Here is a 15,931-nt window from a genome sequence, read left to right as displayed (position 1 = left end):
GACCAGCCCTATGAGGTCCTACAAGATATAGCTCTGGGGTCTCACCCTTTCTCCTTCTCCTCCTCCTTGTTCAGCCTCGCTCGCCTCCTTGGTTTTCCTCAATCACATCTTGCAGCCATCCCCCTCAGGGCCTGTGCCTTTGCAGCTCCTTCTTTTTGGAAGGTTATCCTCTCAAATCTTTCACCCTCAAAACTCCCTTATCAGAAAGACTTCCCAAACCACCTGAATAAAATAATCGTCTGTTTCTCTGACCACTCTGTCCCCCTAACTCAGCTTGATTGTCTTCACAGCACGTCATCAACTGACATATCTTTATGTGCTTAATATGTTTATTGTTTGTCTTTCTTGCTGGACTATCCAATAATAACATGACTCCAGGAAGGCTGTGACAGTATTTATCTTTTTACTGCTCTATCCCCAAGCCTGGACTAGTACCTATATTCTGTAAGCTCTCAGTAAATACTTATAGAAATTAAAATATAATTTTAATAAAATGCAAACCATTTACAATAGGGCAAAGCTGTTTGTTAACCAAGATGCAAGCAAGAAAATGCTGCTAATTTTACTGAGGTAAGAAATAAATTAATTCCTATCACAGAAAATTAGCAAAACCCAACCGATTCCTCTATAGATAGACAGTACACACACACACATACACACACACACACACACACACACACACACACACGTATCCTATTGCCTACCAAATGTCCCTCTTAGGATTTTCTGTAGATAACCTCACACTTACCCTATTATAATAAATTGTAATGCTGTAGCACTCATATTAAGAAATAAGCAGCTGCATTTTAGGAGAATATGCTAAAGTGATGAATGCATTATATATAAATATAATGTCAGCTTATGCAAGAAATTTTCAAGACTTACAACCTATTCCCCAGCTTCTTTTAGATCCTCCAAATTTGAATCCCACCAGCATGTACCTGTCTGTCAGTCTCATTCTTCACACATACAGTAACCTCCAGAAAACTGACTTGTCACCTCCTTTTATTTCCTTTATTGCTGGCCAGGAGGGTCTGAGCACCTCCCTAAGACAAGATTCCCAGATGACCATGGAACTGAAGTAGAGGAACATAACAGCTCACTCTGATTTAAATAGAAACACCACTATTCATTTTCAAGAATGCTTCAATCTACAATTTTCCAAAAACAAATTAAAACAATTCCCCAAAGTCAAAAGAGACTAGACAAAACAAAGGAACATTCTCTTCCTACAGAAATCAGAAGAAATTTGAACAACACATGCTTAACTCTTAGGTATAAAGTATTTAAGTCAAAAACATCCAAATGAAACATGAGGAGACAGTGTTCTGAGTAAGAACATTACCAGAAATTAGAAGATTAGACCCAAAGTCTAAGAGGTAGTGGCTGATAATGTGTCTACTGAGACAGTCTAAGAAACTGTAATATAGAGCCATAATTTCACTGTAAAAATCTACTCTAAGACATGGTCGCTTCCCCCAAGGCCTCCTTTCTTTCCAGACAAATGAAACCTTGAAAAGCCTGACGTTAGCTGCAGCCAGGCTTAATAAAGAGGTCTGCAGTACCAGAGACTTATAAATATACCTCCATGGAAGTATTCTCTAGATTTTAGGAACACGGCCTTAAAAAGGTAAAGAAATAAATGGCTTTGAATCAAGTTGGCAGGTTTACCTTCACTTTTCCCGTAGTTTTAAAACCAGTGGGTATCAGGGAAGGCATGTTTTTTCCATAGAAGATCTGCGACATCTCATGAAAGGCTTCAGAAAAGAATGTTAAATCTATGAGAACTTCTATCTTTAAAGAAAAGAGAAAAAAAAATGAGATTTCAAAATTAGACAATTTGTTTTACTTACGAAGTAAAAATTTTAGAGAAAAATCATCAACTAAAATCCAAAATTTCTGCTTAACATTGGTAATGCGTTATAAATGAATGTTTAGTAAACAAGCTGATGGAGATACGTGTGTGTGTGTGTGTGTGTGTGTGTGTGTGTGTGTGTGTGTGTGTGTGTGTAAGCCAGCTCACATCTGCTATGGAGCAAAAAGCTAATAAACAGCAGAGGGCGACTATTCAAAGCAGCGGATGTTTATCAGATGTGGCTACTTCATCAGAGGCAAACACATAAAAATATGATAGGCATAGAAGAGGTAAAAAAATAATTGCATTTACCTGTGTGTTCCCATGGTGAACTATGGTTTAAAAGGAAAACAAAACAAAAACATTCCTGATATTCTCTAACACTCTGAGGAGAGACAAACAAACCAGGAGATAAACTCCACAATGTATCAATATAGAGCTGACTATTCATTTTCAAATCCATAATTAATGGGCACTGTTGATTTTAAAGACATATACTTCATAACATTAATTAATTGGTAACTATACATTGTCCATGGCTTATTTTGAATATAATCCAGCAGGATTTTCGATCAGGAAATTATAGGAAGAAAAGTTCTTGATCAAATTCATTTATTCATTCAATATGTTTCTTGAGCACCTCTTATGCACCAAGCCCTCTAGGAATTTATATTCCATCAGGATGTATATTTAGCTAAACTTAAGTGATACATCAAAAGCTATAAACCATATAAAGGGACAGAGATTACTGACAACATTCTATCTTCAAAACTGCTCAGGAAGAGCTCTGAAGGAAAAACTTTTATGAGGAGATGTGGGATCGATGTGAGGGAGAGAGATATGTGAATATCTGCTGAGGGGCTCTCGAGTACAAAGGTCACGGGGTACAGGAGCAGTCTAGGGGTCTTGGTGTGCTCAAGGAACAGCTGGTGTGACAGGAGCTTAGGGACAGAAAGGAAGAGGATCAGGAGGTAGGTGCGAATGGTGGCCTGGACAGCCGATTTGGGGACTTGGGTGTTAAGAAGTTAGTGGAGAAGAGTTTGAACAGGCCAGGGCCCAACCTGACTTGTGTTTTGAAGACATCTAGTGACTTTTTAGAAAATAGAAAAGGCTGAATTGTAGAAGCAGGGAATGAAATACAAAATTGGATAAATATTTTATACACACACACACACACACACACATATATAGTGTGCGTGATATATAAATATTATACATATAGTGTGTGATATATATGTATACATATATAATATATCACACTATATATTATAGAAAAAGTAAATTCAATTTAATCTTGACATGTACATCCATCTTATTCTCTCTTTTCCTTTAAGCACTATCTTAGGAATATCTCAAAAGTATATAAATTTTAAAGAAATGAAAAGAAAGTAAGTCAGGGGAAAACAAGGTGTGACAATAACATGAAAATAAAATACAAACGATCAGGAGGATGTTTTTAATGGAGAAGAGAAAACTTTTTGTCTATTGAGTTGCATATGTTAGCTCTTGTCTACGACACTTTAGGCTCTCATCTCTCTAGTGCCATACATTTCAAAGTAGGTGTCAGGGAGTCACACGAGCTCTTTCAGACTTCTCAATGAACATTTTTCTCATTGCCCCTTAGAGGAAACACTTCTTCATATCTGTGTGTGATTAGTTTCCTCAGGTCTCGACTGTAAGACTACTATACGTGGACTACCTGTAACTGTTAAGGTTGCTTCTGGTTTCAGTTTCTCATATCAATACGATCATTTGGAAAAGCAATGGTGATAATAATGAACATGTATTTTCAGAATTGACCAGCACTGTGAACACCAACAACCCAGGTAGAAAAAAGAACGACCCATAAATCAACCCTTCACTCACAGACCCAACAGTACCCTTTCCAGGAATCTTGGCTATTTTGAGAGTGAAAATCTTTCAAGGTTTTGGCAGTTCTAACGTGAAAGCAGACAGGTCGATCATAAAGAGGTCTTAAAGCTTTCCGCGGAAGACACTAGTGCGCTATAGAAACTTAACAGCGTGATCTATTGCTGTTTGATTTATCAAAAACCATCATTGTTTGCTCTTTCCTGGCCATGACTTTTCTCTCTCAGTGAGTGAGAACTCACTGACCCCAATTTACTTCAGAAAGGTCAGGCAAACTCTGCTCGCACAGGCTGTCATTCCTTCCTCTGTATGGTGCGTCACTTGCCCTTTTCATTACTTCTCTTAAAACCTCAGATGGGTTTGTCAGTCCTACTATATCAATAAGACCTCACTTCCAGCTCACTCTGCTACTGACGCTGCTACTAGATATATCTGATCATGTCTTTCTGATCGAAATTCTATCATTAATTCTCCCTCCCAACCCAAGGCTACAGAATGGAGTCCACAGTTCTTCACGGGCTTTTAAACTATTTTAGTACAAAAACAGTTATCAAGTGCTAACAATTCAATAAAAAACAGTTACTTATCCAAAAACTTTGTTCTTTCAGTGCTTCTTTGGATCTCCTGACATATTACTAATAGTCTTTGCAACCCTTGTATGCTTGCCTCTTATCACAGATCAAGAAAAAAAACACTGTTACCCAGTTCTGACTCCAGAGTCTCGTTTCTCTCATGGCTCAGCCTCCACCTTATGTCTCAGTTTGAAATTCAAGATTGGGCCCCTGGTATCCTTCATATCACAGACCTCTGGTATTCTCATGTTATCTTCTCTGACCTCCCTGCTCAAAACCTCCACTCCAGCCTAACTGAACCATCCCTACCCCTTAAACAAGTCAACACTTTCTCACCTCTACGTCTTTCACACTATTATCTTCCAAAGTTGTCCCCTTCTTCCTCTTTTCCTGCTAAGTTAGTTCTATTCTTTTCAAGACTGAATCATTCCTACTTAGTGAAATCTAGAGACCCAAAACCATTTTCCCCTCTTTCAATACCCTGGAGACAGTGCTCATTTGGAAAATGATCAAGTGGCCGGTGTATGTATAACCATCTTGGGTCTATGTCCTGTCTTTCTTCCCTGTTTTCATGTCCTTATAAGCAAGGATCATAGGTTATATTTCTTTGATTAGAGTTACTAACATGGTACTTTTATACAGGAGGTACTCAATAAATGTTGTTTCAGAGGTAAAGCAATTAATATTTACTAAGTATCTTCTAGCTGAGTTCCTGCTAAAAACTAAGAAGAGTATGGACAGTAGGCACTTGATAAATGTCTACAAATTTTAAATTCAATTCAATAATTAATTACTATCAGGTAAATTGATTTATTACTCAAGATATTATACAGAACTAAAAGAGTAAATACAGACCCAAGTCTCAAGAATTTTACACTTTCGGAAGACAAAGAAAAGACTGTATGCATTTTTTAAGTAGTATTAGAATTCAAAAGCAGCAAAACTCTTAAGAATACAATAACTCAGAAAGGGTGATTCAGAAATTTTCATGGCTGATAACTAATTTATTCCTGAGTTAAAATATGTTATAATAATAGTCAGCACTAGGATTCCTCTTAGGGAAGGTATTGCCTTTACTTAGAAACAGAAAGCAATGGACTCTTTGGATCTGAAAACGTAGGTCCAAGGGCAGGATCTAGATGAGAGAGCAAAGGGAAATTTAATTTTAAATTTAAAGGGAAATTTAATTTTCCCTCATTAGAAAAAGGAAAAGATTTGAGAAAGAAGAAGAGAGAGCATTTCCCAAAAAGAAGAAATAGGGTTGGGTCAGTGGTTTGCTGGAGCCCACTGACTCTCGATTGCAAGAGTTGGCTGTGCACATTTTGTCCCCATCACACATTCAGCAATGCCTTTTAGTAGGCGGAAGTTAGTAGTTGACAGTATTTACACCACTGAAACTGCCAATGCTACAAAACAGGGCTCTTTTTTTTTTTAGAGTGAGTTGTGAATCACCAGCACACAACCGAAAAGCGTGAGATGTTGGCCAAGAAATATTTATGCTCAGAGATGTCAAATATTCTATTTAAAATATTTTTTCCTCAACTTAAATTTCCTGGTGTTCCCACTTTTTGGTAAAGTCAAATACAGAAATAAAGGCCTTGGGCGAATGTGTTGTGTGTGTTTATGTGTAAATGAGTGTGTGTGTGTGTGTGTGTGTGTGTGTGCCCGTTACTGTGTAATATGGAATAGGATTTAATTCCATATTAGAGATGAAGAGGTACAGAACCGGTAGCAAATTTGCTGGATGTTGAGATGATCCACAAAATGAATTCAACAAAAGTGGGAGCCTGAGACCACAGGTGACTAGAAAAAGGGGCAGAGAAAAACGAAGTGCTTCAGGTTGCCACGCCACATGGGGTTCAAGCCAACTGCATATGAATTGTAAAGGCAGAAAACATCTCCTGAATTCTAAGTTCCAGAATTAATTGCAATTTAATGTCTCTGCAAATTAAATAAACTCTGTATACCATGATATACATAAAGACCCTGAGCAAAAAATTCACAGAAACTTCAGGAAACTGACTCATTAGTCCACAATTATTCAGGAAATCAATCTTTCCGAAGTGGTCGTTTTCATGCTGGTTGGTGTTGGGTGAGCCTTGTTACCGTGTGTAAATGTTCCTCACTTTACTGTGGCCTGAACGCAAAATGATAACCTTTCTAACTGATTCTTTCTTATACTTTATTATAATGGTGGGCAAGTTTTTTTTAATATCAGTACAATGCCATATTATTATCAGTTGATTATTGAGTATCAGAACCAAATTAATTCATGACAATATCTTTAATAGTTCAAAAATATCAGATGTCTTAAAAGCTTTTACATACCTTGAGGATTCTTGCATCTAGATTTCTAACTAGGTCTTGGCAAATTCCAGAAACAAAATATTGGTATAATGCAAGGAGAGGCAGAATCTACCAACAGAAAAACACTGTATTTTAAAACCTATGTAATCAAGTTAATAACATAATAATAAAATTTAGCCAGATAATATAAAAGATGTTATGCAAAATAGTGATTGAATTTTCCATGCTAGGAGACGAGACAGTTTGGTATAAGAGAAATGATCTGCCTAGCATATGCTTCGTAATTTTACCAGAACTTTAAAGTGCTATCAGGGACTTAAAGTTCCAAATAGATATCACCTGGTACCAAAACCCTAGGTTTCACATCTTTTTAAGAGTTAAAGAGTAAAAATGTAATTATTTATCTTCCTTAAGAAAAATTAATTATATATATATATATATATATATATATATATATGAATCACTGAGGCTTATGGAAACATTCTAGCAAGTGAGCTATCAAATAAATGCAAAATTTAAAGCAAAGGAACCCATATCCATGTCCCCTGAGAGCTTCTACCTACTCATCTCAATGTCAGTTGCTACTCATCTTCAACTAGAATATCACTATGAGTAAAAACATATTTATAACATGCTCATTATGTATCAGGCACTGTTGAATAAGAACAAAATCTAACGAGTCCCTGCCTTCACAGAGCATATATTCTACCAATTAAAACCCAACCTTACGCTTCACATAATATTTTTATTTTCATAGAATTAACCCCAAGTTCAACTCTTCTTAAAATCTCACAGCTATCTGTACAGGATTAAAAACAATCAATGTTTCAATTGACCCTAGCCACTGTCCAGCTAGGGACATGTGTTGATGGGACGGTTTTGCCTAGACTTCTGAACAACTCCTGATCTCAACTCAAAGCTGAAGCTCAGTTCCTACGTCTGGGTCCCACCCCACTAAAGGGAGATGGAGCAAGAAGGAGAACTGAGATTCCCACTGTTTAGCAAACTGTTTCGCATGATTCCACGGCAATGGGTCCCTTAGCAAATCGTATATGTGACAGCAGTGTCCTTAGCCACCAGGCTTCTGCTGGAGGGTAGTATAATACAAAGTGGAAACCACTTACATTCTGCAAGTTCAGCTAAGGAGATTCTAATTGTCAGTCAACTGGCAGCCACTAATAGAAACAGCTTTTTAAAAGGATTAGAACTTTAAAAAATTAAAAAAAAAAAAAAAAAAGAACTGACCTTGAATGATTTTAAACATAATATATTTTTTCTGCAAGTATACACTACCAACATAACACAATACCTTTTTCTACAATTAATACGACGCAAGACAATGAGTTGGCTATTACCTTTGAGATTTTCTTTTCTTTAGTGAAAAATAAAACCACACCATTTTATTGCTGCCAATTGCTCAATTATTCAGAAAAATGTTTTCGATTTCTTAAGCTTCAGAGAGAAAAAAAGGTCTCATTTCTTTTCTAGTGCAGTGATATGTATTATATATGAATATGACTAGGCAACTAAAGGCTACCCAAGGGATAGAGCTATTTTCTAAATCCAAAAATGAATCCCCTTAACAATGAGAGAAGCACCATTTTGCTATTTTTTTCTAATAAACAATTTCTTGCCAAGTCTTCCAAGTGTTAAAAGCATTTATCAACCTCTTCACTTTATCACATGGCTTTATAATTTAACAATCACATCAGGGAGAAATAAATCTTTTCAATATAAGGAGAGAGAGTAAATTTAGAATGAGAGAATAGAAAACAATATATTAAAAAGAAAGTATGTATGAAAATTATGAAAGAAAAGGAAAGAAGCAGAAAAAGAGACAGAATAGATACTAAAAAGCAAACATAAGGGGAAACAAGACATACGAAAGTAAAGGAAATAGCATAAAAAAGGAAAATAGGAAAACTAAGATAAAGGAGGAAAAAATAAAATAATTGACAGTTAGAATGTACTAACTTATTTTTAAAATGTAATCAACTTTACATTTGTTATATATATCAAATATATATATATATATCAAATATATATACATAATATATACACATATATATGTATAGTGATTTATTTCCCCACAGGAAAAGAGAGTTGTATTGAGATTCTTTTTAATTTCCTAAGAAAATAAGAAGTGTCTGGTTTTTATTTCACAGTTAGAATCTGTTGTTCACTTAGGATGCACCCTTAAAAGAGAAAAGACAAGAGACATGAAGATAAATTTATCTCAACAAAAATCAGTCTCATAGTTTGGTCTTGATATGCCATGTATGATCTAATGCAGTAAGTTACACGTGTACTAAATTCCTCTGTTAGAGACCAGTGAAACATTCTAATCAATTTCACCACACGCCTTAAGGAGGAAAACAAGATAAAATACAGTAAAAAGAGAACAAAATCAAATAGACATTGCTTTTGGATCCAAAATGCAATGCAAACAACATCAAAGAATCTTAATTAATATATTTTATTTTGAAATACAGATGAGAATCCTTAATATAGAGTTTAAAAGTTAAACAAAGACTGACTAAAAGAACATTAGCAAACTTTGAAAAGTATAAGGTAAGTAGAGCAAAAAATACTGCAGTGAATTAAGATTTGGTGACTTTACAAATTACTTACTATTATATTTTGCTTAACATAGTGCAGTTCGTGTATAATATAATACAGACTTGCGACTACAGAGCAAATGTCAGCTCTGTATCTGTCCGAGAAGAGCTCAATGCCCGGGAGAAGCTGAGTGATCTCATACTGAGCATAGCAACGTTCAGCTTTGGGGTGTGGAAGTGTGGTTCTGAGCAAACCCTGATAATGAAAAAAGGTGAAATAAAGAGTCGTAATTGTATTTGCAACAATGAAACAGAAAGATGAGTACACATACTACTTCCTTAAGTGCTGAGCACATGCCTAGCACACTCTATCCTATAATAAACAGTCCTTATCATTAAAATTATCATCATTATAGGTTCCAAATGCTTTTATTCCTCAAGATGGACCTTTCAAATTCCATGGTAACTGGACGCTTATTATTTTTTGAAGAAATTATCATTACATTCAGTTACCATTGGTTGAGGGTCAATTCTGTGTTGGGCACTATTGGTAAGATCTTTATAAATGTCATCTCATTTATTCCTCATTTAACTTAGCCCTCAAAGGAAGGACTGTTATCTTACAAATGATATATAATTGAAGCTTAAACAATTTTTCTGAGGTCATACAGTTAATGCTGGCAGAAAGAAGATTCAAAGTCATGTCTATTGAACTCAAAAAACTACGTCCTTTCCGCTACACCAAACTGTAAGTAGAAGAGATAACCACTTATTTCAGAAGTCTAAATTAAGCAAAGGTAATTCTAAACTTTTAACTGATTAAGTAAAAATGTAATTTGTTTTATTTTGACCAGTATTTCTTAGGTTTATATGACCAACATTGTATTAGACGTTGAGAAACCAGATGAACATACAAAATCAAATTTTACGTAGAAATGTTTCTTATATTATCTTAAATAATTAAAATTTTTTGATGACAAATGCATTATAAAATTTTAATGTACATATCAGAAAAAAATTTTCATTAGATTGCTCATTAAAGTTATAAGGTACCTACTCTAAAATGCTATGCAGTTGTTTCAATTGTTAGTTTCACAAATTTTCTTCAAAATCACAAAGAATTAACAGGCTTTTAAAAATAAATCCCACTACCTAATTTTTATTTTAGGTGCAGTATTACTTAGAGATTATGCCCACATTAAGCCCCTTATTCCCTTTGCATCCTTGCCTCTTCAACCTCTTCCCTTTGAAGCACAAGCAAGAGGTGAATGGAACATAAGAAAATCAAAAAATATGGCCTTAAATTCAGAGCCTTTTCCAAAGATCTTATCTATCCAGATTTCATAAGCTATTAGATTCTTCTGATACGCAGAACAAGGATGTCCATCCTTCAAGGTAAATAGAACCCTCAGTAGATTGAAAAGGCCCCAGCTACATTCCTGAATCTGAAAATGTATTTCAGTTAAAAGTTCCTATCTTCAGTAAAGTCAAACCCAAATCCTATGAAATGCAAATACTCTCCATATTTCTGTAGTCTTTAACTGATTTCTTGCTTTCATTATATTGTATATCTTATATCATGCAATTGAGCAAAACTTTATTTAGAGATGAGGTAATCTAATGCAACCATCTGAGTCAAATGGACTGAATTTACTGCTCACTGATCTTACTGATCTTACTGATGACAGGAGACTCGGTTTCCTTATCTGTAAAACTCCTTCCTCAGTCTAAGGGACAAACTGACTTTGCTGGATATTAAAGATGAAAGTGTCACAGGGGTTCAGCCAGAGAAAGATGGGCTTATGATATTTGATCCAGATTCATGCTTTTCTCGTGCCTATAAGTTTTATAAATATGAAAAACTACTACATTTTTCTTTTACTGACTAGCAAATGGTCGTGCTACTGTAGAAAGATATACACAAAGTGTTGTTACCTGAAAGAGTAATGCAGACAAAATGCAACAGTCGGTTCTCTTCTCAACGTCCAATATCTTAATAAATCTAAATAAGTATAAGAAAAATAAACTGATTCACAGATAATTTTTCAAAAGTATTTTAATATAAATGTGACTCCAATACTCACAGATTTCCCAAAATTATGATAGTCTTTGTGATTCTAAAAGTGTTACATACTTATAAAAGATCTAGAACAATGAAAAACATAAAACATAAAATAAAAAGTCACTTACAATCCTACCACCTAAACATAATTATGGGTAATATGTTGGCCAATTTCCTTCTAGATTTTTGTCTATATAGTTATACATGCATGCATTAAGACTAGAATTATGCAATACCTATCATTTTACAAATTTTCCATTCATGAACGTGATGAGCTACATCATTATTTTACAGAATTTTAATATTTTTTTCAAATGGATGTACCATAATATAAAACTATTCATCTCCATTTTGATTTTTTCCAATGCTGAGGTAAACATTGTTGTACTACAATTCTGAGCACTCGTTCTATCAGTTCTACTGAATAAATCCATAGAAGTACAATCTGAAGGGGAAAAGAGGTACACACTTTTAAAGTTTTTGATGAATATGGTTAAATAATTCCCTCCAAAAGATTGAAACTGCGTTTCCTCATCAGTAGTGTATACTATGGACACAGTGATGATATTAAGTCTTGCCATCAGATTCAGGTATTATCTCTGAATTTACTACTATCTCATTTTATGTCCCTTAGAAGAGTCTGAGTTTTCTTTACATGGGTCTTGAAACTCACATTTGCAGCTATACATCACATTACCTTCTTCTAAGTCTTATTTACATAAAACCAGTCATCTTCACTATATTAAATAACCATATTAATTAATTAACATTTATCTGAGTTTAACTTTTCTATGTGGCTATTAGAGTGTGGGGAGAAGAGTTTCTTCCACTCAGGGAGCTTCCAAAGCCAGACAAAGCCTCTCTAATATCACATATCCTGGGGAAGTCAGACTTCTAGCTGAATAACTGGAAAGTGACTTTCTGTTGGTTAAAAATCAGTAAATAGTAACTTCAGAGGCTCAGAGAAGCTGAGGTGCCCAATGGCAGGCATGCTACAGTGGTTCTTTTTCAAGCTGTAAATCTCTTTTGGCTTTTCTATTCTCTGATGCCAAGCTCTACTAAGTCATAAGCTCACACTTGTGTGGGGATTGTGTGTGTGTGTGTGTGTGTGTGTGTGTGTGTGCGCGCGCGCGCAAGGATGAGCTACTTCCCAGAATTGTCAAAAAAAAAATCAAACTTGACAAATCTTTTTAAAATCTTTACTATTTAATACTTTTTAACTAGGTGATTTCTTACTTCCCCTACACAAAGATGCTAATTTTCTGAAAATAATGTAATTATTAACTACTTACTATTTTTTTAAATTTGCTCTACAAGTCAAAATATTATGCAGATTTTTGCCCACTATACCCTATAGGTAAGTTAAAAATGTAACTGGAGAGGTAAAGGAAACCTATACTTCTACCTTCTCCATACTTTTTAAATTTCTCATATTAATTAAATATTTAAGACATCTGTGAGTGCTAACTAGGTATAAGGCATTGTGATAGACTTTCAGATATGTTATGAGAACTATCTTTGTCTTAATTCCCTAAACCTATGAACATGTTAGTTTACATGGGAAAAAACAGAAGACTTTACAGATGTGGTTAAATTAAAGAACTTAAGATGGAGTGGTTATCCTGGATTATCCTGGTAGATTCAATGTAATCACATTGGTCCTTATAAAAGAAAGGTAGGAGGGTCAGAGAGGGAGATGTGAGGATAAAAACAGGAGATTGGGGTTGGTGAGAGAGACAGAGAGATGATAGGCAGTTGGTCTTGAAGACAGAAGATGAGCCTTGAACCAAGGAACGCAGGAGGCCTCAAGAAGCTGGACAAGACAAAAAAATATTTTCTCCTCTAGAGCCTCATGGGGGGAGCACAAATTCATTTTAGGACATAAGACAGTAAGTCTTTGTTGTTTTAAGCCACTAAACTTGTGGTAATTTGTCACAGCAGCAGTAGGAAGCAATTACAGTAGGTGCTATAGGCTAAATTGTGTGTCATCCCCGCCCCCACAACACACACACACAAACATCAAAATCACATGTTGAAGTCCTAATCCCCAGTGACCTCAAAATGTGACTCTACTTAGAGATAAGGTCTTTAAAGAGGTGATTAAGTTAAAATGAGGTCATTAAGGTGGGCTGGAATCTGATGTGACTGGTGTTCTCATAATAAGAGGACATCAGGGCACAGTCATCTGAGGACATGGCAAGAAGACGACCATCCAAAGAGATGAGGAAAGAGACCTCAGAAGAAACCAACCCTGCCAACACCTTGAACTTGAACTTCTAGCATCCAGAATTGTAAGAAATATAGTTCTGTTGTTTAAGCCACCCAGACTGTGGTACTTTGTTATGGGAGCCCCAGCAAACTAATATAGTACATCATGTGACTCTCACCACCATGGTTTAATGATGAAGACACTGAGGCTCAGAAGGAATAAATAACTTGCCAAGGGACACAGAGTTTAGTAGGAGGCTCTTGGGATAGAATTATGCCCAAGTTGTTTTGCTTCCCCACTACTCTGGCTCCCATACCAATTGTTCATTCATTCATTCATTCATTCATTCATTCAATAAGTAGTCACTGAATGCTACCTTCATGCAAGGCACTTAGGCTACAATGGTAAACAAAGCAAAGACCTTTGCCCGTATGGTGCTCATATTCTGGGGGTGGGAGATATTTAGAAAGAGGAGAGGACCATGAACAATAAACATCACAAATAAGTAAATGGTATAACCCTCTCTGATTTGGACATCGCTAGAAGAATCCAGTGTGTATGAAGCATGCCACTCTACATGGCACAGGTGGGTATCCCACAAAGGGAAGTTATTAGCTATTATGCAGATCATTCCATTGTCATACTCACTGGGCGATCTTTGCTGATATAATTGCTCCTTGCAAACATCCCCAAATGCCAACTTTTGACAGAAATTCCTCACTGTAGTCTTTGGAACCTGGAGGTGAATAGCTGTCAGTGGCACTGGTGACTGAGGGGCACAACTCCTTCCACGTATGCAGCACATCCTGTTTCCTGAATAAGTCATCAAGAGCTTGACACCAACACTTAAAAGCAGCCCTAAAACCAAAACAGAGCATGGAGCAGTACATTCTCTGAGACCTATGCCGTAAAATCTTTTCAAAAGGGAAAGCAAATATACTGAAGAAACATTGTAATTAAAATCTATACCATTTATGCATTGCTCATAACCATTTCTCTCAGGTAGCATTTGATGAATAAAATGTAGCAATGTAATATTATTGACGAACTAAAATTTAAGACAGTATTTTTCATGATCATTTAAAATTTTTTTCAAAAAAAATCCATAGTTTTCCCTCATTCTACAAACTCTAAAAAACCTACCTTTTCTTTTCTGCGAAGATGAGAAGACTTCCAAGTTCATGCAACGCCTGAACTTTAAGACTTCTTTGATTGCTGGCTTGGAGCACATCTGTATTTCAGTCAAGTAAAAGAACAAATATAAGTTTCTGGAAAATATCTCCTTTGTACTTATAAAAATATTTGAAACTGCATTATTCCTTAGATGTGTACTTGCAAGCTATTAGTGCCTTCAAATGTCACACAACATACATCCAGACAACAGAGCAAACGATGCTCTACTTGGATACAGTGGAGTGGAGACTGGGTCTAACAGGTAGGAAATGCGAAGACAGTGAAATAGGAGACAGGGAGGTAGAAACAGTTGAGAAGAGAAATGTAGAAATGTGTACAAGGGAGAGAGGGCTAGGTACATGTGAAAATGACATGTGCAGCTGGCGATGGATTTCCTGGGAGGGAGAGACGGGTAAGGTTACAGAGGTGTCTGAATGCCTTGTGGCAAAATGCGTTCATTGCTCCATAATGGAGGAGAAGCCCTGAAGGTTTTTGAGCAGGGATATGACAAGATCACAGCATATCAGTTTACGCCTTTTACCCAAAAAGCGTATCTTTAATATTATCTTAATTTTTTTTTGATAGAGAGGGTTCTGAAGAATGTATACACTCAAGAATGTGTAGCCCAAAACCCAAGCAACATGGGAATTGTTTTTAATGAGGACAATACAGTCCCTTAGAGAGTGTTTTAGAATCTGAGGAAGGGTTTCGTCACAAAGAGGCATCTCCTGGTATTAAAGACGTGAAGACAGGGAAACTGGAAGGGCTGTAATGCACAAAACCTTGCCCTACTCTGAAGAAAAAGGTGTTAAATCTATTTATAATTATCTAACATCTGTATTTCATTTAACACATAAAAAGGGTATGTTTGCATGTTTTCAAACTGCTCTAAATTTTCTAGAAATGCTACCACTCACCGTAGTACGCTGTTTTGTTTAGAACTTTACCTAAATTTATTTGTCGTTTTTAGAAATTCACATCACCAAAATTAACAGTGCTAATACTACGTGCCACCATCATAACACACCGGAACCACTCTGCATTCATAGCTGTTACAGTCATGGTAGTTCTACATACAGGATATGAGCATCTGATTGCCTCACTGTACCTCCTACTGCTTGAGTACTTACACACCAATAATAGGTTCTTTTATTTTGTTTTATTATTATCCTTTATTTTATACTTAGAGCATCATGCTGATTTTTTAAAAATAATATCTATAGGAAGAATATATTCAATATGAATTTTATTTCAGGGAGTAAAAGGGAAATTACAAAATATCTGTTATTTCAAGAAAAGAGGGGGAATGTTGGGTTTACAACATGG

General features: G+C 35.7%; 1 protein-coding gene across 11 annotated transcripts in view; it reads right to left on the bottom strand.

Moving 5' to 3' along the window:
- CFAP54 (cilia and flagella associated protein 54) overlaps positions 1-15,931 on the bottom strand; it is a 233,219-nt gene that overhangs the window by 89,307 nt on the left and 127,981 nt on the right. For 10 of the 11 annotated variants that reach the window (XM_036237287.1, XM_036237282.1, XM_036237286.1 and 7 more), the window contains 6 exons: positions 14,576-14,663; positions 14,081-14,290; positions 11,097-11,163; positions 9,235-9,417; positions 6,625-6,711; positions 1,672-1,794 (listed from right to left, as the gene is read on the bottom strand). In XM_036237287.1, coding sequence (XP_036093180.1) covers positions 1,672-1,794; positions 6,625-6,711; positions 9,235-9,417; positions 11,097-11,163; positions 14,081-14,290; positions 14,576-14,663 — 758 coding nt within the window. The remainder of the gene's footprint in view (positions 1-1,671; positions 1,795-6,624; positions 6,712-9,234; positions 9,418-11,096; positions 11,164-14,080; positions 14,291-14,575; positions 14,664-15,931) is intronic. The other variant, XM_036237283.1, reaches the window with a different exon arrangement.

This window comes from Rousettus aegyptiacus, unplaced genomic scaffold, assembly GCF_014176215.1.
Source record: "Rousettus aegyptiacus isolate mRouAeg1 unplaced genomic scaffold, mRouAeg1.p scaffold_m13_p_2, whole genome shotgun sequence".
In the NCBI taxonomy this organism is placed as follows: domain Eukaryota; kingdom Metazoa; phylum Chordata; class Mammalia; order Chiroptera; family Pteropodidae; genus Rousettus; species Rousettus aegyptiacus.
Note: the sequence above shows the minus strand (reverse complement) of the source record. Positions and strands in the feature narration are given on the sequence as shown.